Below are 27,519 nucleotides of genomic sequence, written 5' to 3'. Positions count from 1 at the left end.
AAACACATCATAAGATCTGAAGCATTAATATTGTTACGTGAAAATAGAAACAATATTTCAAAGCCGAATCTACCTCCATGAGCTCTTAACTCAAAATTTTGTTATGAAACCTCTTATAATCAGGATGAAGGACAATTTAAATATACATAACAAATGTAATAAATGGTACAATTGGTTTTTTATGCAACAATTTTTCATGGTGTGAATTTCGTATTCTCTAATGATATTGAAAGAGATAAAAGAAAATATTAAGAAAAGAAAAAAAAATGCAAAGCATAAAAGAAAATTGTTTTTTGTGAAGGAATAGACAAATGAAGATATATAAAGAAAAGGAAAAAGAAAAGCATTAACATAAAAACAACACTGTTCCTCGCTCGGCTATACAAACACAGACTTTAAGGAATGAAAGAGAATTATCAACATCGTCTTTCTTCCGCCTTTCGATAAAACGAGGGTTAAATATGTTTTTTTAGTGAAATTTTAAATTAATTTATTTTAAAATTTTGTATTATTTTAGTCATTTATTTTTTGAAATATGTGAATTTAATTTTTTTAATCAATTTTATTAGGTTTATTTGATATTTTATACGCATTTCAAGATTGTAATTAAGTTGTTAATATTGTTTGACAAGTTTTATCTTTAATTTTAAGTCAAATATTATTATGAAATGCGCTTGAAATGTCAAATAAACTTAACAATATTTGATTAAAATGACTAAATTCAAGTATTTCGAAAGATAAAAGACTAAAATGGTGCACAATTCCAAAATTAACTAATTTCAAGATTTACTGAAATGACCAAAAACATATTTGATAACAAAATTTTCAAACTCAAAAAAACAAACCATGAAATCTTAATTACAATCTTAATTATGGTACTTTAACATACATTGGAACAATATTCAATCTTAATATTATAAGATTTACATCGAAATATTTTTTTTATAAAAAATTAATATAATATTAAAGATTGCCTCAGATAAAATTAAATATATTTTATCTTTATATAAAATATAATTTTAAAGCTAAATATTTTTAAAAATTAATTTAAATTAAAAGGATATTAAATAATTATTTTAACAAAATATCTAATATGATAAAAAGAAAACTTTTAATACTTACGAAATTCAAAAGTTTTTAAAATAATACCATTTACCAACAATATAAAGAAGGTTAAGTGGGACCAATATTAATCAAAATAATTATATATACAAAAAATTTGCAATCGTCAATTAAATCCTTATAAGGATGTTGACAAAAAAAAATCATTATCCCCAGCATCAATAACTTCACCTAATACTTTTGAGTTATTAAATACTATTTAATGTTAACTTTTTCTACTAATGATAATAATTGAAATATTTTATGAATTTTTTTTAATAAATTTAAACTGAGTTTGTGAAATGAAGTATTTAAAAAATAATCAGTTTAAATCCATTATTATTTACCTAAAGAATAATAAGATTCGTTCTATTCCCTCCACGAATTTTACCATGATGAACAACCGCGTCACATAACGGTAGAAAGCGCCATACCCAAAAAGCAAAAAAAAAAGAAAAAAACAGAAAAGGAAAAAAAAGAAAAACCTAATCGCGATCCTAATTTCGCAATTGTGGCATAGGAATGTCCTCTTGTTTTCTCTTTCACCACACAAATTCCCAATTCTCACTTTCTTTTATCGCACTTCTTTCAATCGGAAACTAGTTATTTTTCTTCAACATCAAGCGTGTCTGTAGTTGGTTGAAGCATTGTGGTGTTGGTCTGGTTTTGGTCTCCGAGGTTTGTGTTGGATTCCGATGAATTATGTAACAGAAGGTGCGCATGTCGACCACGTTTCCGTAGCACATGGCTGCTGCTGCTGACAACACCAACCCTCCAAAGGTATTATCACTAATCTCCAATTTTCAACTTTCCGTTTATGCTATTGCTGTATTTCATTCCTTGAAAATATTTGAGACTAAAGTTAATTTTTACCCAAATTTGTTGCTGGATTCTCTTAATTTGAAAATGGACACTTTTATTTGAGTTCATATGTGTTTCTTTTTTTTTTTTTCCTTGCACCTTTCCTACATTGTTTCAATTTGATGGCGGCGGAACCCTTTTGAGACTGGGTAAGAGGAATTACATATATCTGAGTAGAATGTAGTTGGGAGTTGAGAGGAAGGAAAATATTGAATAAAATTGCTGAATTGAGTACTGTATGTGTTTGATTACTATTTTGGTTAATAGTTAAGTTTCTGGCAGATTGAAGTTGTGGGTGAAATTGATATGGGAAGTGCTGTGGAAGTAGGTTTATGTGTTAGTTGGTTGCTTGGTTGTACTGCTTTGGAGCATTTTATGAGATATGTCTATCACACTATGCACCACGGTATTAGAGCTGATTTAGTTTTCTTTGCTTTCTTGAAACTTAAAAACTCTGCCACTCTCATATCTGTTCTTGAAACTATCTTACTGTGGCAATTTCATCAACACTGTGTGTGACAAATATGTTAGTTCATGAGCTGGAAATGTTTTTTTTTTTGTGTTCTTCATTTAGGATTATTACAAATTGCTGGAGGTTGATTATGATGCAACTGATGAAAATATCAAATTAAATTACCGAAGACTCGCATTGGTTGGTAACCTATCTTTTTTTATAGTAGCTCCCACAATTCTATCTCCTCAAATTTTCAAACTGAAAATTATTTTACACAAGTTTCCTTACTATGTACACATGATTCAATACATTTGACAGAAATGGCATCCTGACAAGCACGGAGGTGACAATGCTGTTACTACAAAATTTCAAGAGATAAATGAAGCTTACAATGGTAAAAGATATACATTTAGTTTTTTCTTGTAAGCACTAAGCACATTATTTAACAAGATTTAATCTCCTGTCTTCCACGATCACCCTTATCATTACATATCCCAAAAATGGAATAGTTAGTTTTCTATCTTCAAGCGAATCACAATATACAAATGGTTAGAGTAAAAAGACAATTGGTTGTAAATACAAGGATTGTGGTCCTTCATTAGTTTGGACATGAACTTTCACCTTGTTGTCAAGCTTTTCTGCCCCTCAGTTTCGCTTGTTATGATACTACTTAAGTACTTCATTTCATTAGTTATACTCTTTTGTATCTGATGCCAACATAACTTTGTAAGCTTGCGAACTTAATTTACTCTTCTTGGTGATTGAAATGTTGAGAAGAAAGAAGGAAATCGCATATTCATTAACATGTTGATGACAACATTCAAACCCGAAACATAATTGAGGAAAACCCAAGTTATATTATATGTTATATGTACTTCCCATCTGTTTACCATTGACATATGATAAACGAGAATGCTATTTTATACATATGATATAGTGTAAATCAACTATCAACCACTTGAATTTATTTGGCAAAATGTGTTTAGATGAATGCTGAAATTTACAGGATTCTCAACTTGGCTACTTGAACATTACTAGCAAACTCAATTGATTCTGCAATGGGAATTAAATTAAACTTAATGAATAGGTCTCTTTGTGGTACTCTGTGGATTATTTTACTCTTAGTGCCACAAAATTTGACCTAGAGCTTTGTCTCTTCTGCATATGGTTACGGTGTAGGAAACAGCTAGCAGCTGCAACATGATAATCTTAGTTTTCTTGTTGACCATTGTCTTTCTTTTTTACATAACAGTATTAAGTGATCCTGCCAAGCGTTTTGACTATGATTTAACGGGGATATGCGAAATTGAAAAATATAGTTTACAGGTATGCAACGTAAACTATCATCTAATGTTAGTAGTCATTTACTTAAACTTGTTTGTGGTATATCATCTTGAATGATGACTGTTGTACTCACCTTATGTGGCCTTTTCTCTTTGTTGCTGCACAGGAATATCTTGCCAGATTTAAAGGCATGATTCTTACCTGCAATGGACTTGGTATCAACCAAACAGACAGATGGTAATGTTACATTTGTTTTTTCTATTCCCTGTCTTTGTGTTCTCCGTGGTTCAATTGTATGGGGGTGGGATTCACCAGCTACAATATCTCCAATGTAAACATAACATGGCCTGTTGCCACGAGGAATTTTAAAAAGAATTGAACATAAATCTGTTTCATGTGGAAATCTGCCTTACTGTAGACATCTGTATAATTGGTTCTCCCTCCGCAACCACTTCAACTTTATTTTCACTTAAGCCCAACATTCACCAGAGGCTCTAAAGTCAACACGGTCTTTTGGATGTCGATAAAGGTTTTAGTCACTATGTGGAACTGGGTAATGCTATTCAAGTGATCAAGCACAATTAACTAAAATCTGACATAGGATGTAATAAATTCAACATAGTTGTACTAGGGAGTGTGATAATTTTGGATGCTTCAGCTTTAGGTTATGAGACTTAGTGATCCAGCTCAGTCACGCATTACCTTGAACATTCAGTTGTTCAAACCGCGATAATGTCGCACTAATTTCTTATTTAAAAAATTTTCTTAGAAGCTATAAACAAGTTCATTTGAAATGGGAAGTTAGTGTTAGAGTTGACATTTGTTGAGCTTAATAACTGTAAGCTCAGAATTTCCTGCTGCCCAATTTGTGGACATTTTTTATTTCTATTCAATGTCTGCAATTTTATGTCAGCATAAACTTGATGTAGTTTTAACAAGGTTACAAGTATTCAATTCAACGGGGAACAGCTTTTGGAGAATTCAGGAGACATTAGCCTTCTTCTGTTGGATTCTGTCATACCACTATGTCTTGGGTCAAAACACTTTGAAACCCAAGCTTCTGGTTTTTCTATATTACCTCACATACCAACACAAAAGCCCTTATTCATGATTTATTAATAAATAAGCCTTCAAAACATCAATACGTTGAAATGACTTTTTTTTTGCATGAGCTGTTCACATCCTCGAAAAGCCTAATTCTGGTTTTTCATTACCTCTACCGAGGCCCCCAAGTGAACATAATAAAAATTTGTAAATGAACGTGTACTGTACTGTATCTGATGTCGGGTTTATTTGCTTATTCTATTCAAGTCTATTTCTACCTAACCTAAACTTAATTTTTATGCTATAATGCAGGTCACCCCAATTGATTGAAAATTTTGAATCCCTTGATAAATAAGGTTTGTCCTTCTCCCTGTTGCAATTTATTCAATTTCCCTTTATTTTATCACTGCAACTACACATATCTCTATAGATTAATGGAAGAACATATCTAACAGGCTTCAAAATCTAAATTTCATCCAGCGGAGTTACGAATAAGGATATTTAAGCGTAACCATGATCTTGATTTCCACCCCTCTCGGTTTCACCGAGATTTGAAACCTCCATAATTGACAATGCAACTCTGCTTGAATCATACACACTGTAATATTTAGCTACTTCAAGTGTACTTTTAGAATGAGCTGTTATGACGAACCTTTACGTCAGTGTTGTAGTTTTGTTTCATGCCTCTTAGTTTGTTGACTAGTGAACAATATACTCTTTTCTTTATTTGTATATTAAATCAATTAACTTTGTAAATGGACTTGGTATTAGTCAGGGTTAGAATTCTGAACCAGTGCATGCCCATATGAATAAAAAAGATCACTAAAATAAGGATCTTAAATGGTTGAATGTTTATTTTTTTTTTATGGTGTGTAATACTAGTAAACAAAAGCGACAACCAAATATTCATATATGAAAGATAACGACTCTCAACCATGAAAATGTAACCCTTCAAATTAAAATAAGTTTCTGATTGGAGGTGGTGCCTATTGTTCTTGTCTTTGGTTTTGTTGGGGACCATTATATTTATCACTATGTTGTCCTCACCAACTACGATACAATTGAAAAAAATGCTGCGTAGGACTCTTTAACCTTTATCGTGTTAGATTTTTGTTTGAAGTAGGGTTGTGGAATAAATATATAATATATAATGTTTTACAAGTGAAATTCATTCTGTTCTTACAAGACAACAACAATTTTTTTTTTCTAAAGGGAAAAAACATCGATCATTGTTAGTTTTAGTTTTGGTCGTCAAGGTTAATCTTCAAGTATTGTTCAATAATTGTGGCTTGCTGTTGTCATGCTCAATTATTTGAGACTGCTTTTAAAAAACAATAAATAGTGGGATCACTTTAGCTATTGATTACATCGTCAAGATTCCATTGTTAAGATTCCGGTGAAATCAATGATACCGAATTAATATATATATATATATATATATATATATATATATATATATATATATATATATATATATATATATATATGTTTATGTTTAAAATATCAGGATTAGGAGATTCACTAACTCACTTGTTTATAAACTTAAATAACATTTTCATCTCTCAAGTTTATGATTTTTTGTGTACGTTTTCACTAATTTTTTTTCCCTTATTCTGATCATAATTTTTTTGTTTTTTACTTTGGTAATTGATATTCCATTTATTCATTATGAGAATGTCAATACTTGAATAGAACTATCGTGTAGTTTTTTCATTTAGTTCTCAATGAATTTTTATATTATTTTTTTTGTCCTCTAAAAGAAATTCATTATAGTTGTCTATAAATTTTTTGTTTGTTTTGGTATTTATCCTTTATTAACATTTTTAAGAAGTGAATTGTTCACTAAATGACCATTAAATGACATTATTTACAATACATTAATTAAACTTTTTTCTTCAAACAAGATAATTTTAAAAAAATATATGTATCAATTGTACTAAGTTATTGGCATAACTGTAAAATGTGTCAATAAATGAAAATAATAAAAAACAAAAAAAATTATGAAAGACCAAAATAAATGAAAAAAAGAATTCATTAAGGACCGCAAACAAGGGAAAAAAATGAGTACACGTTACTTAACCCAACCGAATGCATAGGTGTGTTTTTTCAATTGTTTTTTGTAAGGCAAAAAATAATTAACATAATAGAAACAATATATTTCCTGTTTGGTGAAGATTTCCACTTTTATTTCTTTTTCTTTTTTTAAGTTTTTCTCAATGAACAGAAACTCAAAAAGTTTGAAGATCAATAGGTATATGGTTTTTAACAAGAGCATAAAATGTGTCAATAAATGACAGTAATAAAAAAATAAATAAAAGCTTTCTGAATGACCAAAATGAATAAAAAAAATTAGTAGGGACCCCAAACCAGGGAAAAATGAATACATGTCTCTTAACCCAACTGATATTTAATCTCCTGAAATCAGTAAACAGTAGGACTAAAATAAAAATAAGTTTTTTTTTTTATGAAGAACCCAAGAGAGAAAAAAATCATAAAAACCACATGCAAATATGTAAAAAATAATAATTATTCTGCATCATATCCTTCTTCTGTAGTGTTCGATGCGATATGTTCATTATCTTATCAGAGAGACAATATAAAACAATTTTCAGAGAAATTGTTTCTGCAAGGAACTATAATTTAATCAGAGGTTACACCATACACCACGTCTTTCAAAACAAATCAGTGAATCACACTTTAACCAGTTTATAGAAAAAAAATACCTCATCCTACTCAAAAATTCTACAGAAAAATGAATCAGCCATAACATCTCATACTTGTAAAACAAGGGTGTTGAATTAATCACACAAAAAGTAGAATCACAATACTTCAAGAAAACTTGTTTATCTTCTTCCTCTGCATAGAATAATACTGTTAATTATCAGTTCCTTTAGATAACCTTTAGTAATCAGAAGTCTTAAACAGAGTTAAAATTAAAATTACTCCATATTAGAAAGTTTGCAGCATAGGAACTGAATTGCCATAACTAAGAACTCAACAATAAACACAAAATTTCAGCCATGTAGATTCATATTCATTCCTCTCTGTTTCTCAGAAGCTTCAACTATTATATTGAGTAATATCAGTAGCCAGCATATTCTCGTAATCATCATCATCATCATCAATTCATCGTAGTATAAGCACACATTCCATTGGCATAAAATAAACACAAGAAGAAAGGGAAAGAAAATACAAGCATTCTCAATTTGTTTTCCACTTTGCAAAATGCAAAAACATAACATAACATGTAATAGTAGTTGTAGTAGTAGTATAGTCCCACCACTGATGAAGAGAGAAAATTGCATTTGATACACAGAACATGATCTAAACATGCAAAAGATTAACCTAATCAACCAGAAGGTACATAATAACACCACAAGGAGAAAAAACCCTTCCTAATTATTCATTTTAGGGTGTGTGGGTGAGAGAGATATATAGAGAAAGAGAAAGAGAGAATGGAATGAAACTTGTTCTAATTTGCGGCCAGGAAAAAGCGAATATGATCGAGAAAGGTCAAATTTTGAGGCCGATCCTTGCGCTTCACATAACCAATCGTCTCTTTCTGCGAATAACATCTCAACCCTCGTTTCCCGTTCTTCTTCCACATCTCCATCGCGTAGTTCCTGTGTGCATAATACGCCTCCCCGCACGTTACCTCCGCCACCGTCTCCCCCTCCGCCTCCTCCGCTTCCTCCGCCTCGCCCTCTCTCGCCGGAACTACCTTTATCGGGAGACGCTCGTAGTGGGCGCGTGATGTCCCCTCCAGTTCGTCCATGCGAGCGAGGCCGCGCGTGGAGACAGAGTAGAGCTCCCCGTGGACCGAACGACCCGACCCGGGAATGTTGAGGAGGAACGGGACCCGGTATGGCCCGCACACAAGAGGGTATTTTCCGGCGCTGCGATAGGTTCCGACGAAGGAAGCGTCGCCGGTGCGGATAAGGTCTTGAAGAAGCGGGTGGTTGGAGAATCCTCTCTTGAGGGTTCCGTAGGTGAATATTAACGTTCTCTCTCCGTCGCCGTTACCGTTAACCTCTCTTTCTCTTTCGGCCACCATATTTTCAGGAATTGAAATTGAGCCCGGAAGAGGAACAGAAGATTGAATGGTAACGATGTAAGATTCACAACTTCCCTCTTTTATAGTCCCATCTAAGTTTTTTTTTTTTTTCTTTACTCTTTTTTTTAATATTCCTTTTTCCTTAATTTTTTTCGTGCCTTTAAATCAAGAATCTTAGGATCAAAATAAAATAAAAAAATAAAAAAATTCATGCTCAAATCAACGGTTATTCTGCTTTGACACACACACAAAAAAAAAAAACTTAAATATTTAATGTCTTCACGTATGTCCAATCAAATGTACTTTCATGCATTAGACAAATAAAAATAATTAATTATGGTGGCTTGTTTAATAAAAAATACAGAGTTTTTGAGAAATAGTATTTAATACGAGAACCTAATAAAGTACTTTTCTTTATCATCCTTTTGAAACTGTTCTGTCATTTAATGTCAAAATATAATAATTTAATCTAACCACACTTTAACTGACTCGGGGTTAATACATTTTTAATAAATAAAAATACAAAAGATAATTTGAAAATGTTTAATTACGATACTGAAATCTATAATGAAATATAAATTTATAACCTTTTTTGCATTTAAAAAATTAATAAGAAAATGCAATATATTAAATTAATCACTCTAATATTTCAATTTTCACTTCAGAATTAATATTATTTATTCCTATAAATAAAAAACTAATATTACTCAAATTAAATTTCAACTTACTAAAAAAACATTACTAACTTTTCAATCAATTCAAAAAGTATAGATTTTTATTTTAAAAAAAACTAATTAATTACAAATATATTATTCATTCTATATAAATATTTTATTTTTAAAAATTATTTAAAAAGAAAAACAAAGATTTGGAATTCAGTTCAACATATCCAGACATTTTTTTGTCAAAAACAGGTTTATTTGGATAAGTAATTGGGTTTTTGAACTTGACTATGATATTTTAATAAACTTTTTTTTGATAAGTTTGTTTTTTAATATACATCAAATTTTTTCTTCTTTTTTTCAAATCACATTAAACTTTTTTTATCTATTAAAATGTTGTCATGCATGCATCATCAAAATTTTATCAATAAAAAACTTTGTTAAAAAGTTTTTTTTTTTTTTTAATTTTCTTTTGCAAAATAGGTTTCGTTTGGAAAGAGAAGTAAGAGAAGTATTAATTAATGGGTATTAAGCTCTATGATTGCAGTAATTGAAGTGAAAGTGGTGGTGAGGTGCATGAACTCAGAAGAAGAAATCACATGGTTAGGCGTTTGGAATGTGGCACAAAACGTGGCAAAGGTTTCAGAATCGCTTTTTCTTTTCAAGAATCAGAAAGATAAAAGCAGGCACAGCTTTTTTGAAGCTGGAAAAGGTGTTCTGATCAAATTTTCTTTGCATTATTTGGTGATTTGCTTTTGCTTTTGGTACACAAACCGTACACAAAAATCCAAAACATAAGAACGGAAAAGGATTATTAAAACAAAAGAGAAATACCCAATCACATATCAGCCGTACACGTATGGTTCTATATGGGACCATCCGTACCTGTACCTTTTGCACATGTGCCATATCTGCCTAATGCACTCTTCCCTATGTTGCGTTTTTTTAATATCTTTTTCTAGAAATCTTTGTGAAAAAAATTATTGATTGATTAAATTATCTTCTTTTTCTTATTATTAGTTTCACTTTTGGTCTTGTCGTTATTACTTTTACTGTTTGCAATATTAGTGTGAACCTATCAATGAAAAGAAATAATAAAATAATAAAGATTTTTTTTCTCATATCTGATTCCGAACTACTGTTTTAAATCTCAGCTTTTATGGCCTCATGTGTGTTTAGTTCGGCGATGAATAATTAATTTCAGGTGAATTAATTTTTAAAGTTAGTTATTTTTTATTTAATATGAACTTTTTATTTTTTAATTAATTTTGAAAATCAAACTAATTTTGCATTAGAAAATTAATTCTAATTAATTTTACATACGTAAAACCAAACATACTCTACAAATTTTAAAAAATTTGTTTCCAAAATTTTTGGGAATATATACAATCCAGAAATCACTTGTATGAAAAATAAAATGTTATTTTGAAAATTTTGGAAGTGCAGGAAAAAATTGTGGGGTGCGGAATTTAAAAGCCATGAAGGAAATGCCCACTAACCCAACGGAGTGGGCCATCGAGTGAGGGGAAAAACAGAAAAATTAAATTAAATTTGGACTCAAATTTTAGCATTCGCAGCCCAAAAGCATGATCGTCCCAGCCCATAACAATCCATTGTATATACTTGAATCCATAGGCTAATCTAGCAATCTCGTTTATATCATCTATATTATTATTATTATTATTATGATTTGTCTATCTTCATTTAATTACATAATTTATTAAATTTAATATTTGAAAGAAAAAAAGTTGGATTAAACGCATCTAAAAAAAGTTTTTTTAAATCAACGAACTAAAATTTACATTAAAAAAAAATCATTATTAGAAAAACAATTAACTGATATGAAATGAACATCTCTTCCTCATATTGGACGTATGATAAAACAAAATACTTTATTTTAACATGGCCTCTAAAGCTAAATATGTCAAGTAATTTTCATTCTACCAAATAATAACATTTGCATTATATTATTTAGTATATACATACTAACTTATCATTCTAATAAAAAAATAAAAAATTACACATTATATTTTTTGAAAAAAAAAACTTTTTTTTTGAATTTTTTGTTATTAGTTTGATAGATTGAAAACCCTTAGAAAAATTAGTTAAAAAAAGTATAAATTCGGGTACCCGACCCGCAAAAAGTGAAACCATACCCACAATACACGGGTAGTAAATATTGGTCTTCTTCTCTTGTCTTAAGTCCTAAAACCCTACAAGTTAGTTCAAGAACTCGCCACTCAGCGGAAACAATCTTCTACGACCATTGTCCGCAAGGTTCGCAATAAGCATCGTATTCATTCACCAACGTCCATGCTCTCTCTGTTTTCTTTGTAATTCAACGTTTTTATGTTCATTTCTATTTGCATCTAGTTTAGGGTTTTTCAAGTCTTTTTTTGTAGTCGAAGGACCCAATGTTTGGGTCGCAGATTCATACTAGTTTTCCTCACCTAATAACTGTTTGGTATTTATCCATTTAAATATTTTTAGCTGCCTTGGTCTTTTCGCTATGTTATTGTTGTGTAATTTCTTCGTGCTGGCTAAATCTGCATTACTTAGTATACTCTTTGATGCTTAACGGAGCTGTGTAAATGGATGGCAGATGAATTTCAAAAACGTGAATGTGCCTAAAGTTCCTGGTGGGGGAATTGCTGCTTTGCTCAAAGTTAGCATCATCGGTGGGATTGCTGTGTATGGGGCTGCAAACAGTTTGTACAATGTTGAGGGAGGTCATCGAGCCATTGTGTTCAATCGCATTCTTGGTGTCAAAGAACAGGTTACTGCATAATTGCTTTGTCATTGGCTTTTTAATGATTGGGTTTTTGTAATGCAACTAGTTATGACTTTCTATGCTTTTTGCATCATCTTTAGTTCATGTCTGTAGTACTCTAATGAAAGTATTTTTCTCCCAAGTTCAGATATGGTGTCAACTGTCAACTTTGGAAATGAACTTGGAATCCCTTTCTTGTCTTTCTTTGGCTTTTGTAATGGCCTCCACCTCCGGGGTCGTTTGAATTCAAAGAAAATGCATTACCCAAGATTGATCTCGCTAAACCTTTATATTAAGATTCTATTAGGGTTTTTGTTCATGAATGTAAGTATTTTGCTATGTTGGTTCTGGGGCAGAAGTTTTCCTAGATTTAAGTTGACCTTCTTCTATGAAGACTTTTTATCTCTGGCAAACAAGATAAGATAATGCTTCTCCAAAGTAAATCATAAACTTTTGTTGAAAACCTGTGATTTTATGATATTCTTGTATTTGGGTTTTCTTGGCATCCTGATCCTGTAACACTTCTAGTGTATGAAGGGTTTCAGGCTTATGGTTGACTAATAATCTTACTGTCAAGCACGTACAGTGTCTATAACGTTGTACTTTTGAGGTTTTTATATTTAGACCGATAAACACTCAGTCTGTGTTTATTATATCTCATTTTGAAGAAATAGTCCTTTAATCTTTTGGTTCGAAAAATTTTAAACCTTAAGTTAAACCTAAAATAATCACTTCCCAAACACACAGGTAGACCTATAATGAATAGGAATTTTATTGCGATTAACATATGAATATAGCATGCCTCTTGAATGCAGGTCTATCCTGAAGGGACACATGTTATGATTCCTTGGTTCGAGAGGCCTGTGATCTATGACGTTCGTGCACGACCTCATTTGGTAGAGAGTACTTCAGGGAGCCGTGATCTCCAAATGGTAAATCTTTTTATCTGTTCTTTTTCTTTTCTTATTCTTGGAGATATGACATTTCAGTATGCTTGAATTTGTGGCTGCAAGGAGTCAAATAGGTTTTTCATTATCCTTTTTTTATTCATTTTTTTACAGGAATCATAGTGCTATGGTCTGTTTATATGAAAATCATTCCTCCTTCAGTGAGTTGTTGAGTGTTGGCAACTTGGCATTAAGAGTTTATGTCTTGTGTTGTTCATTGCTATCGGATACCTTACCATTTACTCATTTTCTTAATTCATGTTTGAAACACTTAGCTGAGTTTTTTTCGTACATTTCACCCACTTCCTCCTTGCATGTTTTGTTCTTCACTTAGTTCCATTATATTTGAACTATTACGCTCTATGACCATGATATTATAGTTTATGGTAGAAGAGTTAACACTAATTCAGAAAGATCATGACAATATATTGTCAGTGCTTACTCTATTGGCGTATGCACAAAATTAGTTCACTTTTATCTCCTTGTGTTTTTTGTCACGGCATACTTCATAGCACTTTGTGCTACCATTTATTTTGTCGTAGGTGAAAATTGGACTTAGAGTCCTTACACGCCCTGTCCCAGACCAATTACCGACAATTTATCGAACCCTGGGTGAGAATTATAATGAAAGGGTGCTGCCTTCTATTATTCATGAAACTCTCAAAGCTGTAGTTGCACAGTACAATGCCAGTCAGCTCATTACTCAGAGAGAGGTAAATATGTTCATAAGTTCGTTTCTCATTTACAACTAATTGAATGCGTGCTCTGTTCTTCTCCGTTGAAGTTTGTATTGTATTCTTAGGAATCTGGTAAATTTACCTTTTGGGATAAGTATGAAAACGAAATTATAACCTTATAGGCGGGACTGATTGTTTCTAGAACATACTGTTTTACAGACGGTCAGTCGAGAAATAAGGAGGATATTGACTGAGAGGGCCTCCCATTTTAACATTGCTTTGGATGATGTGTCAATCACAAGTTTGTCATTTGGGAAGGAATTTACAGCTGCCATTGAAGCCAAGCAGGTTGCTGCTCAAGAAGCTGAAAGAGCTAAATTTGTTGTTGAAAAAGCTGAACAAGACAAAAGAAGCGCTGTTATTAGAGCTCAGGTAAATTGAGTTGTCCCATTTTTACATTTGATTCGATTCTTAATATTTCTACGAGTGGCTTCTATATTTTTATAGTTTCTGAATCTGGACCAAACCATACGAATTCAAAGGAAGATTGATATTGTGAATGGTACTTGTATCTAGTTGTGAACATCGACACCAAGGAATATTAATAATTTTTTTTTCTACTCCCTTCAGTGTCATGTTCTTTATAAAATTATCTTCAATGGTCCTATCTATTGAAATTCGTTATGCATGAAGGATATTAAACCTCCCTCTTAGAAGTAATTCCTTTTAATATGATACCGTACTACTTTTTTCGACAAATGAATACAGACAGCTGCATTTACAACTTCATTGGCTATGTGTATAACCTATTCCTTCCCTTCTTTTTGACAAACAGGGTGAAGCCAAGAGTGCCCAGTTGATTGGTCAAGCTATAGCCAACAATCCTGCATTTATCACCTTAAGGAAAATTGAAGCTGCAAGGGAAATTGCTCAAACGATTTCACATTCTGCGAACAAGGTTTACTTGAATTCTGATGATCTCTTGCTCAATCTCCAGGAGTTCACTTTGGAGCCCAGTGGGAAGAAGAGATAGTTGCGAGGCTGAATTCACTTCATTACTTTAACCTCTTTTTCCTTGTACCATACTCATTTTCACCTGCATTTGCGTGTTATCAACTGTTCAAATATGAGATTCTCTGTCACAAACAGAAATGTTGACAAATTACATGGCCATAATCATTAAATGGAGCAAGCGAGATCGAGGAGGTTCAATCAGGTTTTAACCGTTTTCAGTGGTTCTGTTATTGAATAGTCTATCTTTGATATTGATTTTTCTGTGGCTCAGTGAGTCAGTTTTTATGAGCCACTGTTGACTTGATTTCTTGACTCTACCGCCAAAAATTGCATACTTGGCTGTAATTGTGGTGCTACAGACCCTCTTGAACAGAATTTAAATTTTGGTAAAAATGCAACTTATGTGGTTTACCTGTGGAATAAATGATGAGAAGAAACCAGAACAATCCAATTTTCAGAATGTTATAACTTTTAAGGGGTTTATGCTTTTTTCAGTGTTTCGAATGTTGAATTACGTAATGACAAGACAATGATTATGTTAATTAATTTGTCATATATTTGAGCATTAGTTAATGATATTTTAATGTTATCTTAAATTGTGTTCTTGAACGACAGCATCTATAACTGCATCGTAGTGCGTGAATTATGAATTTGATATTTTATTCTTTTTCAATTATAGTTTATTGGTTTAAACATATTTCGTGTTTTTAAGTGAATGATGTTTTATTTCAGTTCTTAGAAAATTGAGTAATATCTTGTTTATCTCTAATTCTTTTAACTATTAAAATTTTGAAGTTACGATTTTTTGTTTCTAAATCTTATATTAAGATGGATAAATTATATAACAATTTAGAAAATTATTAAACAGTAAACAGTGGTGAGATAAAGTGAATATTATTAGTCAAAAAAAATTAGTTATAAATAAAAATAGTAATTTCAACTCTTTCTTTCAAGGATGATAACTTAGCAATGTGTTTTATTCGGAAGACCCACTTCATAAAATGGCGTTGGAGTAATTTTTTAATTTTTTTCAAATGATTTTTCATTAATTAAAATTCATTTAGATCTTTCTACTTAGAGAACAATAATCACCTATTTAATATGTACTATACGAATTTTATAGTAGAAGTGCCGTCATAAAGAATCTCTAGTTAACATCTCTTAACCCGATATTGCTTAGGATTTAAAAAGCAATAAATTAATTTTGTCCTAAATATTTCAAAATTTATTCAAAACTACGCAAAATAATATCTGAAAAGAAATATAATGTACTGTGAATAATATCTGAAAAGAAATATAATGTACTGTGAATTAAATTTGATGTGTCTGAAAGTTTCATAGCTCTTGTTTGAATTAAGAACTTGAAAAACATAAGTTTTAGTGTGTGGTGTAAAGTTAACCGATACAGAGTTGTTGAATTAAAATCCTCTTATAATTGAAATAGCTTCCTTTGAAACTGAAAGTAGAAAATCTGTGAAAGGTTGATGGAGATGTTCTTCTGTAGCAGCCATTTTCCTCAACCTTCTCAAAACCCTTCTAATTTGCTCCTTCTTTCAGGTCCTCCTTCTTCGTACGTCTTTCTCTCTCTCTCTCTCTCTCTCTCTCTCTCTCTCTCTCTCTCTCTCTCTCTCTCTCTCTCTCTCTCTCTCTCTCTCTCTTCATTTTCCATTTCTAATTTCTTGTTTAAATTCTTACCAATGAACGAAGGAATGAATAAATGTTACGTTGAATAATGTTCAGTGGGAAAACTTCTCTGCTCTTTCAATTTGCATTCAATGTAGCACTTCACTCCCACAACGTCATCTTCATTTCCAACCGCCAAAGATTCGATTCCAAACCCCCTTTTCTTTCGCAGGTCACGTATCTCTCTTCTCTTCTCTCTCACTTTTTTTTTTCTTTTCATTTTTCCTAACTCGCTCTTTTCTGAATTTCAGGGAATTGATCCATCTTCTCATGTCTTCCACCGTATACAAATGAAGTATCTCTCCTACTTTATTCATTTCTATTATTTCATCATCATAATAATACTCAATTTTGTTTGCCTTTTGTTCGAGGTACGTGAATGATGATGAAGACATCAAGAAGTACTTTGCTGCCTTCCACCTGTATGATACATTGCCTGCAGCAGTTCTTATTGATGATTTTGGTGATTTCTTTGACGACAAGTAATTTTCCCTATTTCTGCTTTCTACCGCTTACCCTTTGAATTCCTTGTTTTGATTTTGGTTTCCGTTTCATCTTAAAAGGATCTGCCAACAACGATATTGTAATCCCCGCGGACGAGACATGGCCATGGTCAAGACTCTAGCCTTATGCCACAATGCAATTACTTTCGCAAAGTAAGTGTCCATTGCTATTATTATGTTAACAATTTCAATGAATATTACTGCAGACAACTCAACTCAACTCAGTATCAGATTTTTAACTTGCACATCACATAATATGATTGTGAATCTGTGATAATGAATAGGGTCTCTTTCTAAATTCTGTGGCAGTCAAAAAGGGTCTTGCAAGGTTGTGTTGTCGGATACTCATACTCACCAGAGAGACTCTCCAAGGTTTCATTTCATCTATAAGAAATGGATACAAACCACTTTTACTATTCAAGGTTAGCCTAGCTGCCTCTCGTACCAGGCCTTTGAAAACAATTAATCAATTCATGTGTTTTTTTGTTGTCATTGTATTGCAGAAGGGGATGTGTCTGGATCATTTATTCTGAAAGATAAGAGTCATTCACCAACCGATCACAACACAGCTGTGATCAAAGCTGCAAAGTACTCCATTGCTCTTCAATATCTGGTTTTTGAAGGAGTTGTTGAAGATGAAGTACAATAGATAAGTTACCTTTCCCCCACTTGGAACCGATTGATACATGTAACCGTGTTGTATATTCTCTTGGAACATTTAACAGTGATAATCAACAATAAACTGAACTTCGGAGCCTGCATCTTCATCACCAGTGTCAAATCTTGGGTTCTGTTGCATCGGTTAATTATGAAGATCAGAAAACCCTGGCTAGGTATCGTTGCTGCAAGTGTTTACTATTTCAATACATTAAACAAAAATGATTTGTGGACACTAAAATCTATTTGATATCCAGAAAGATGAAATATTAGAAAGAAAAGTGGAGGAATGATAGGTGATATGTTGTATGTCACAGGAAAAAATGAAAAATATTAAGTGTTTAGAATGAAAAAAATGTTCGTGCTGTTATTGTTATACTTTAAAACATCATGCAGGAAAACGCAAAACTTCAAAGACAATTATTGTTCATCAGAACCGGATTATGGTACCAAAATGCTGTTGCTAAAGTCAGCTTTAGAACGGTCTTAAGCAATTTTTTTTTTCAAATTATATTGATTTAGCATCATTTTTTTTTGTTTCTCTCTCCTAAAAAAAATATGATTTAACTAATTTAATGATTTGGAAGAACGAATTTCATTCAAATTAAAATTTGAGTTGAATGTATAGATTCAGTAAAACTGAGTTTATAAAATGAAATATTCAAACACAAGTTATGGTTTCTCATGTAAAAGTATTTGATGTCTCATTAACTAATAATGCACAACCAAGTACACTTACCTGAAAGTGATTGTTCACACCAATAAAAGGAGTAAATATGGTATTTCATTCCTATTTCTTATATATGCATAATCAAAGAAATCACATCTCAAACTCTTGTCTTCCACCAAAAGTACATTTTTAACACTATCATTATTTTCCAAATCAATGTGAACAAAAGGAAATTGGACTTTCTTCTTGCACCACCAAGAAACAATACAACATTGCATTCTAAAAACAAACCACCGATCTTATCTAAATCATTTCTTCTGTCTTTCTCCAAACAACCAATTTTTTCATATTTCCCATGTTGTTTGTCCATTGTGGCATAAATATATGTACATATTTTAAAATGTGGAAGTTATTATTAGTTACTAGTGAGAAACTGGTATTAAACTATATAAAAATTTAACAAATTGTTTCATCACAGAATAAACACTCTTAAATATTAAATATTCTGTTGGAAGAAAAGAAACTTTGCATGTGGACATGACTTGATTAAGTTTGGCAAAATTGTTTTGTGATAGGCAAACATGGAAGAATGAGTTTATAACAACGTGGATGTAAGATGAGTAATCTATTTCAAGAAAATAAATAATAAAATTTTATATATATATATATATATATATATATATATATATATTACATAATGTGAATGATTAATAATTGTCTTCGTATCAAAATAGTTAGTTTGGATTAAATTAATATTTATTTAAAGATTTATTAAAATCTTGTTTATGTTGTTAAACCTTTAAACTTGTATTTTCTTTTTTTAAAATAACTCTAAGTTTTATAAACAAAATTAAAAATCTATAAAAAAAATATCAATTGCTTTATTTGTTTGAAGATCATAATTAACTTACTATTATTATTATGGTGATCATTATTTGTATAAAAATGGTTGCTTTTAATAACATTGTTGCCATGCTAATCGTGTTATTATTTATATTGTAACTGTGATTATTACGATCGGAACTGGAGTTTCTATTACTATTATTATTATAATAATTGCCTCTATGAAATAGTAATTATTACTATTAAAATATGTTATCATAACAGTAAAATTATGACAATTTTTATGATCATAGTCACCATTGCACCTATATAAAAAATGTGCCTTGATGATGGATTAGCACGTGTTATATACTTGTTGTGTAGGTCTTCTGATTCAAACAAACATGAATATTTTCAAATCAGAAAATTTACTAAAATTAACAAAAATACACACTTTTCACTTCAAATAGAAAGATTATTAAAACAAAAATAAGTTTGATATAGATTTTTTTTTCTTCTTAAAATTACATTTTATGAATACCCATGTAATCTCATCACCATTTCAAACAGATACGACAAAATAAATTTTATGTCTAATAAAAGTTAGACATTATAGCAATGAGAAAAAACTGTACGAATTTTATTTAACCAAAAAAATAAGTCAAAGTCATATATATATATATATATATATATATATATATATATATATATATATATATATATATATATATATATATATATATATATATATATATATATATATATATATAATTGTGCTGGATTATCAGAATAAAGGGCAATGCTTAATTCAAGCATGAAATTTAAAATTAATATGATATAGATTCAACTTTGCTCAATTATTGGACTGAAAAAACTATTGGAAGAAATTTGAAAGCTAAGGACAGTGTTTCTCTTATATAGGTATACAATTCAAGTAATTTAAATTATGATTTCGATTTTGTTTTACATAATAACATAAATGGATATTTATTACAGTATAATTTAAACATAAGTTATTTCTTAAATTGAATTATTTTGTGAGAAAAGTTTCCATCATTGTGTTAATACTATATAATTTAGGTTTTAAATATTTTACTTTTAACTTATGAACACTCGTTTCATATATCGTTCTATTTAAAATATGTTTTATGCATTATTAATTTTGAAAAAAATAGAAAAGATAATAAAAAAGAAAAAAAATAAGGGAAGGTTGGTCCTTAGTTTTCACTCATACTATAAATGAGATGATTTTAATAACTGCTTTGAGAATGTGAAAGAAAGGGATAACACGGTCCTCTTCTTTTATATGTCAATTAAATCTTCATGTGTGAAATTTGTTTGAGCTTTATGAATTTTTATGGGAGAAAAGTCTCTATGTATATTTTATTTATTTATATATATATATTTATATATATATATATATATATATATATATAAATAAAAGCCTTAAATACAAACTATTTAATGTATCCAACAAGCAATTATGAAAGGTAGACAAAATGTTATTGCAAATAAATTTAATAGGGGATGGATAAAGTAAGATTTCAGATATTTTTAATTCACGTGATGTCGTATATTACTTTCGTTAAAACTTATTTATTAATTAATTAAGATAAAATTTCTTATGTTCACATTTTTTGTTTTCAAATAATTATTCTAAATAGATAACTCTAATAAACTTTTAGAAAATTTAATTCATCCACAGAAACATATCATTATAACATTAAATTAGTGGAAAGTCATCCTAACTCCATCTACTTCACAAAAACAAAGATTAAAAAACCTCATATATAATATATTATTGACTTAATATTTATTAATTTATAGTAAAAGGATATAAAAAAAAGGATAGATAATCGTCTTAAATTTTAGAGAGGATTCAGTTTAATAAGAGGATCATTTATAATAAACAAAGAATAAAATATTTTGTTATATATATATATATATTATATATATATATATATATAACTAATTAATAGAATTTGAGTTAAAATAGAAGATTTTTTTGTGTGCATATTTGATCATATATTTAGGAGTTGTTTGTTATCTAACATAATACTAGCAAAATTAATTTTATGTTATTTTGGACAAAAAGAGTTGCATACTAATTTTTGTTGTAACTTTTTAATAAAATAACTTGTTTTTAGTTAATTTTTTTTTAAATTAATAGTATAAATGTTTAATAAATACTGCATTATTTACTATCCAATCCACTAAGATGAATATCACGGAAAAGAAAGAAAAAAAATGTAGTCCAAATCAGGTTTAGGTCGAAATCATAAATATTCTTATTTGTATTTGAAAGTCAACATTACAAGATATTATATTAAATAATGTATTTTCTGACACCTTATAATTGTTTCATGATTAAAATCTAGATATAGTAATCATTAAATATTTATATTTTCAGAGATAGTTCAGGTTTTTTTAGTAAATCTTTCTCACTAATTACTACACTTCTGAAAAGATAATTAATAATCCTGTACTGTACTAATTATATTTGAATTTGAATAAATAAAAAAGGTAAGTAATCGAAAAATATATATATTATTTACTAATAAGACTGTATTGGAAATTAAAGACAACTTTTCATTTAAATAAAAATGATTTAATTTTTTGGCTCAACACACTCAAGTTATATCACTGTAATGTAATCATAAGATATTAAAAAGAATAAAATAAGTTCTGAGGTCCAAAATTAAAACACAAATATTCATTGTACACAACACGTTCTCATCACGGAATCAATTAAATGAAATTGTGATAAGATATGGTTGAAAGATAGTGACACTAAATTAAAAATAGATCATCATTGAATTACAAAAACTTCAATACCAATCAAGTATGACATTCCTACACAGTACAACACTTCAAATTAAAAAATCATCTTACCAAATCACACCAAGAACTCAAAATTTTCATTGAATATACAATAATTACATTTATAAATTTATATATTATTTTTCATAAAACAATTCTAACTAAAAGTTAAATTGATTCATCAATTCAATCCAAATAATATATATATATATATATATATATATATATATATATATATATATAATATTTGAACCTGTTTATAATATATGGTAATGATTGAAATTTCAAATTTGCTGAATAACAATTTCTACATTTCCTGTATAAAAATCTTCCATGATTTTAGTATTAAAAAACATATAAAAAATATTAAACAAAAAATATATATTTAGATTGTCGTTGATTTTCTAAGTAATATGTGATTATTGTAGGAAAATAATTATTTGCATAATATAAATATTATGATATATTGTATGAATATAGCATTTGGTAAATGTTCTTATCTTCAAGTACACACAATAGTCTTGTATCATTTAAAAATGAAAATAAAAAAATTAATTATTTTTTAGTTTTCAATCTTTGTAAATATTTTCAAGGACAAAATGTGATGAAATTTTAAATTCTAAAACGGACGACACGATGATTAATTCTAAGAACACTGTATTGATACGTGGAGGACGATGTGACTCAATAAAAAGTGAGTAAAATTTATTTATTTAATATTGTATTTAGTTTTAAATATGACTAATACGAAAATAATTTGATCACAAAAAATAAAAAATAAAATTGGGAATAATAAATTAACGAATAAAACGGAAGGTGAGGTCACGACATGAGTTCCTTGAAGAAGACGCATCCTGGTAGGTCTGGGTTCGGAGCGAGGTTTGGAGTTTGAAGAAGTAGAAGAAGAAAAGAAAAGAAAGATAATAAGCACTTGGCACTTGCATAGCTTTACCCTCCATCACCCGCCACTACAAAACTATGCCCCCATTTCCTTCTTTCAACCTTTTTCCTTCTCTTTCTCTTTCTCTCTCTCTCAACTCTACCACTTCCTAACTTAGACAAAAAAAACTTCTCTTTTTCTCTTCTTCTTTTCACCTCAATTCATCACTTTCTTCCTTCTTCCTGTGCTATGATAGGGTAACTAACTCCCACCATAACACAAATCAACGCAACCCCAGAGGAATTATATATGGTCAGTACTCACACCACTCAATCAATGCAAAAATATCAAACATCCAACCACCCATTTCATGATGTTTTTTCTTGTTTTCATGTTTATGTTTTTTTTTTCTTCGATTGTCTAAAATTTACAATCTTGCTTCTGTTTCTGCTTCTGGGGTGTGGGATCAGAGAGGTTTCAATGAAGACCATGGTGTTGTGGGCGGAAAGGAAGAAGAAAACGTGTGGCCCTCGTGGCTACGGCCACTTCTCAAGACGAGTTTTTTCGTTCAATGCAAAGTTCACGCAGATTCCCACAAGAATGAATGCAATATGTATTGCTTGGACTGTGTGAATGGAGCCCTTTGTTCTGCATGTCTTGCTTCCCACAAAGAACACAGAACAATCCAGGTACAGTGTTCAGCTGAAAAGAAATTGTGTTGTGGTGTTTCGTGGCTCAATTTGATCGAATTATGTTGGGGTTTATGGTCCAAATTCAAGGATTTCTGTTTGTTTAATCTGATTTTGCAGTTTCTTCCTACATTTTTGGGATTTGAATCCAATCCCGTCTGATCGGTCCGAAATTTTTTTGGTTTATCGGTTACACGTGCCATTTAATGCTGAATTTGCGAACTTCCCAAGTCATTAAATCGCCATTTTCTTTTTTCATGGAAAAATTGTTTATCACTCAATTATACCGTCCATTGATTCTGTTCATTCAGATAGATAATTGTATTTATTTTATGAAATTTATGAATTTCTGTATTTTCTTTCACCATCTGATGAGAAGATTCTCTCTTATTTTCTTTCAAATTTTATGAATTTCCAAAGATAAGGAGATCTTCATACCATGATGTGATAAGGGTGTCTGAGATACAGAAATTTCTGGACATCACAGGCGTTCAAACTTACATTATCAACAGTGCCAAGATTGTGTTCTTGAATGAGAGGCCTCAACCAAGGCCCGGAAAAGGGGTCACCAATACCTGCCAAGTCTGTGATCGCAGCCTCCTTGATTCCTTCAGCTTCTGCTCTCTTGGTTGTAAGGTATTCATTCATACACATAAATCCAAATTTTCATCTATTAAAATGGAACTCATAATCCTGATTTCATCTTTGAATTGCAGTAGTTGTTAACGAAGTATATGATGAAGAATTGATTTCGTTTCAAAACTTTTTTAAGAAATGTTATGTGTAAAGTGGTACAATACAACCTTTGTAATTGTAACTACCTCCTACTTTTTTGCTGTATAAAGTATGTAACATTATGGCTGTACTTTTTATGCTTGCTTTGAAAAAGTAAGAAAAATGATGATGGATATGAATGAATGAATGAATGATGTGTTAGACTTTTAAATTTTCTTCTCAGATTGTTGGAACCTCCAAAAAGTTCCGGAAGAAGAAAATGTTAGGTGAGACAGAAGGGTCTGATGGTGAAGAATCAGTGAACGGCATAAGCAATGTAAATGGTGGCAGAAGCAAAATCCATAGCTTTACACCTTCAACACCACCACCAACAGTGGCTAATTACAGAACTGCAAAGAGAAGGAAAGGAATTCCACATAGAGCTCCAATGGGTGGAGGACTCATTATAGAATACAACGTTGTATAGTTGTATAGTGGTTTTTGTGTCAGTCACTCACCAATCAATATTTATACCAAAAAGATACAGCAGTTGTTACCACTTCCTTGGTTGGCACCATCACAAAAATATGCTGAATTATCTTACCTAGTTGCAATGCCTGTGCCCTGTCACTGAGGCCGGTGTTGGAAACTACTGCTCTATCTTGTTGTATAGGACAAAAACAATAGGGAGAAAAAGTTGTGTCAAAAAGCAAGTAATAATATAACATAGAGTGGGGGGTACTTTATGTTGGTGTAAGAATGGCATTTGGGTACTGCTATGTGATGCTAAATGTACATAGTGGCTTGTAGAAAGGAATTGTATAGCATCAAAATTAGACAATAAAAAAATATTGTGAACTCATGATGGGTATTAATTATATTCTCTTGGTTTGGTGCATGGCCATGTCCTTGTCCTCTCAAAGTTCAAAGTTTGTGTCTTGTTTGGCAGATGGAGGAGTGGCTAAAACTTTAAAGTGCTTAACTTAATTGCCTTTTTTCTTCTCTTTTGGTATGCTTTTGGAGCTTGACTTCTTGTCAAAACACTATACTGCTGAACTGTATAGCAACAACAAACACACCATATGTGTTGCTGTTTTCTTGTTTTGCTTCACGCCTTCTCATTCTTTCCAGTAATAATACTTTGACACGCAAAAGTTTTTTACACTCATTTGATACCATTCTTCACTCTTTCTTTGCTTCTACAGATACAAAAATTTACTTTTTTATGACTATTTTACTTCTACCATGTGTGTCAAAGTGTTGTTATGTTACTCTATTCTTAATTCTCAGATTTTGTGCAATGGTATTTTTGTATGTCACTTTCTTTTCAAGATGCTAAAAATGCACATAGCATATTTTACTGTCATGGAGAAAAAAGAAACTCAGAATCAGCTGCATGTCTTGTCTTTTTCTGTACTTAAATGCTCAATCTTACACCAAATGTTGCGACAGTAAATGTTTTTGTTAGGTTTGCTGTTATTTCTGAGAGAGTTTTGTTGGAATAATTTAGGTGTGAGCCAAAGTTTCACCGAATAAAATAAACAAACACTAAGAATAAAGACTCATAATATCATTGTCTTAAAGTTTTAAAATTTTAAAATTTTGAAATAAAAATGATGTCAAATACTTTATATATGTAAGACTAATATCATATATATATATATATATATATAAAATCTCTCAATCATTATCAATTAGTATAACTAAATCATACGAAAAAAATAATCCATAAAAAACATGCAAGGGATGCACCAGTGAAAATTTTCGATGTTGAAAAATTCTTTAAGAGAGTTACTTTAGACATGTGAAAATAAGTACACAACTTGTATTGTAGTTCTGTATTTCTTCCTTGAGTTGTTTATTTGTTAGATCTTTTGTAATTATAGTGGATTCATTATAAAAAGTATTTGACACATTTTCTTTTCAATCCAATAAAAGAATTGTGATTTTGTTATAAAAACTTTAATTACATTATTTTTATCTGAATCATTTTCTTTTCAATCCAATAAAAGAATTGTGATTTTGTTATAAAAACTTTAATTACATTATTTTTATCTGAATCATGTTAATAGATAAATATATGTTTAGTTTTTAATAATTATATATGATGATTATCAAAAATAAAATTAACATTAATACATAAGAGAACTTCTGGTTTTTACATTGTAAATTTCAATTTTTTAATAATATTTTCAATATTAATTGCATAATTAACCTTTATTTTAATAAATACATATAACAATTGATAAACAACTTATTTACTTTAACTATTAATTAAATTTAAATAAAATAAAATAAAATTTTAATAAAATTTTAAGAAATGAACATAAGTTATATATATATTTCCTTTTGATGATGGATTCACTACTTTGAGATATTCTCTTATCATAATAGCAGATGCCCGTATATAATATACATCACATGGTTCATAAAGTGACACATGGAGAATACTACAACGTTTACGAATTCACCACTGAAGAAAAATCAAAAGATTTTTCTAAAGTGAGAATGAATTTAAAAAGGTGAAATGCATATTTAAAAGGTTTTGCCTATGATTCATCCTATTATTTATCCATAAAGGATTCCTTTAAATTAAGGAGAATATGTTCACGAATTAAATTACTAAAATTATGTCTTAAATGGGAATTAACTATAATATGCCTTTAGTTCATTAAATAATTAAAAAAAAAAACGCTTTCACTTGTTCAACATAAACCACCGTTAATTTCATATGAAATTTATTTTTCGTAGTTTTCTTATCTCGAGTTATTCTAGTCTAAATTTGAATATGTTCTTAATGTTTTAAAAACTTATTAAATTTTCGATAATTAGCGCGATTTTTCCTCGATGGAAAATTTTATGAAATTTTTATTTATATTATATTTCTTCTTTCAAACAATATTATTTAAATATTAAATTTATTGAATTTGACTTATTTAAAACTTTGTATTAGATTTACTACAAACAGAAAACAAAGAAAGTTCAAAATACCATAGATCGTGTATTCTTTAATTAACTTAGCTATGATGTCTTTGGGTTGGAATTAATGTTTTGAAAATCATGTTTAAATTAAATTTCTTTAGGTTGTAAAAGATAAATTATTGAAAGCGAAGAATAATAGTGTTTCGGTACTTAGGAGTCGAGATTCAGAACAATTTAAATATTCTTTTTTTCTTCCATCTTCTGATATACTTTTTAAAAACTTCACATTTC

The 27,519-nt window shown here is 30.0% G+C and overlaps 5 protein-coding genes across 9 annotated transcripts; 4 read left to right on the top strand and 1 right to left on the bottom strand.

Annotated features, from left to right (window-relative positions):
- The first annotated feature begins 1,580 nt into the window (after positions 1–1,580).
- On the top strand, positions 1,581–5,585 carry LOC114169680 (Chaperone DnaJ-domain superfamily protein). Of its 2 annotated transcripts, none has more exons than XM_028054942.2 (7): positions 1,581–1,881; positions 2,537–2,614; positions 2,735–2,810; positions 3,669–3,742; positions 3,867–3,937; positions 5,057–5,100; positions 5,225–5,585. In XM_028054942.2, exons 1-6 carry the CDS (start codon positions 1,846–1,848, stop codon positions 5,097–5,099), a joined length of 378 nt encoding a protein of 125 aa, XP_027910743.1. In that variant the 5' UTR covers positions 1,581–1,845; the 3' UTR covers position 5,100; positions 5,225–5,585. The 2 variants fall into 2 exon arrangements, with proteins under 2 accessions (XP_027910743.1, XP_027910742.1); XM_028054941.2 differs by having other exon boundaries at positions 1,584–1,881; positions 5,200–5,585.
- A 2,338-nt stretch (positions 5,586–7,923) lies between these two features.
- Positions 7,924–8,860, bottom strand: LOC114168396 (AIG2-like (avirulence induced gene) family protein). Its single transcript, XM_028053189.2, has one exon. It carries the CDS (start codon positions 8,796–8,798, stop codon positions 8,217–8,219), a length of 582 nt encoding a protein of 193 aa, XP_027908990.1. The 5' UTR covers positions 8,799–8,860; the 3' UTR covers positions 7,924–8,216.
- A 2,756-nt stretch (positions 8,861–11,616) lies between these two features.
- LOC114169644 (prohibitin-1, mitochondrial-like) lies at positions 11,617–15,292 on the top strand. 2 transcript variants are annotated; one of them, XM_028054886.2, is made up of 6 exons: positions 11,617–11,737; positions 12,063–12,236; positions 13,046–13,162; positions 13,720–13,890; positions 14,074–14,286; positions 14,690–15,292. In XM_028054886.2, exons 2-6 carry the CDS (start codon positions 12,063–12,065, stop codon positions 14,885–14,887), a joined length of 873 nt encoding a protein of 290 aa, XP_027910687.1. In that variant the 5' UTR covers positions 11,617–11,737; the 3' UTR covers positions 14,888–15,292. The 2 variants fall into 2 exon arrangements, with proteins under 2 accessions (XP_027910687.1, XP_027910689.1); XM_028054888.2 differs by lacking the exon at positions 11,617–11,737 and adding an exon at positions 11,773–11,793.
- Positions 15,293–16,228: 936 nt separating this feature from the next.
- LOC114169645 (tRNA dimethylallyltransferase) lies at positions 16,229–17,821 on the top strand. 2 transcript variants are annotated; one of them, XM_028054889.2, is made up of 7 exons: positions 16,229–16,438; positions 16,609–16,723; positions 16,803–16,846; positions 16,923–17,033; positions 17,115–17,207; positions 17,364–17,476; positions 17,558–17,821. In XM_028054889.2, the coding sequence occupies exons 1-7, from the start codon at positions 16,353–16,355 to the stop codon at positions 17,701–17,703; spliced, it is 708 nt and encodes a 235-aa protein (XP_027910690.1). In that variant the 5' UTR covers positions 16,229–16,352; the 3' UTR covers positions 17,704–17,821. The 2 variants fall into 2 exon arrangements, with proteins under 2 accessions (XP_027910690.1, XP_027910691.1); XM_028054890.2 differs by having other exon boundaries at positions 16,295–16,438; positions 16,576–16,723.
- A 5,087-nt stretch (positions 17,822–22,908) lies between these two features.
- Positions 22,909–25,204, top strand: LOC114170630 (protein RGF1 INDUCIBLE TRANSCRIPTION FACTOR 1-like). 2 transcript variants are annotated; one of them, XM_028056150.2, is made up of 4 exons: positions 22,909–23,215; positions 23,374–23,592; positions 24,013–24,228; positions 24,530–25,204. In XM_028056150.2, the coding sequence occupies exons 1-4, from the start codon at positions 23,213–23,215 to the stop codon at positions 24,791–24,793; spliced, it is 702 nt and encodes a 233-aa protein (XP_027911951.1). In that variant the 5' UTR covers positions 22,909–23,212; the 3' UTR covers positions 24,794–25,204. The 2 variants fall into 2 exon arrangements, with proteins under 2 accessions (XP_027911951.1, XP_027911952.1); XM_028056151.2 differs by having other exon boundaries at positions 22,929–23,215; positions 24,551–25,204.
- The last annotated feature ends 2,315 nt before the right edge of the window (positions 25,205–27,519 follow it).

Source organism: Vigna unguiculata, chromosome 11 (assembly GCF_037176805.1).
Source record: "Vigna unguiculata cultivar grain cowpea cultivar isolate G323 ecotype 2 chromosome 11, ASM3717680v1, whole genome shotgun sequence".
NCBI classification, from domain to species: domain Eukaryota; kingdom Viridiplantae; phylum Streptophyta; class Magnoliopsida; order Fabales; family Fabaceae; genus Vigna; species Vigna unguiculata.
Note: the sequence above shows the minus strand (reverse complement) of the source record. Positions and strands in the feature narration are given on the sequence as shown.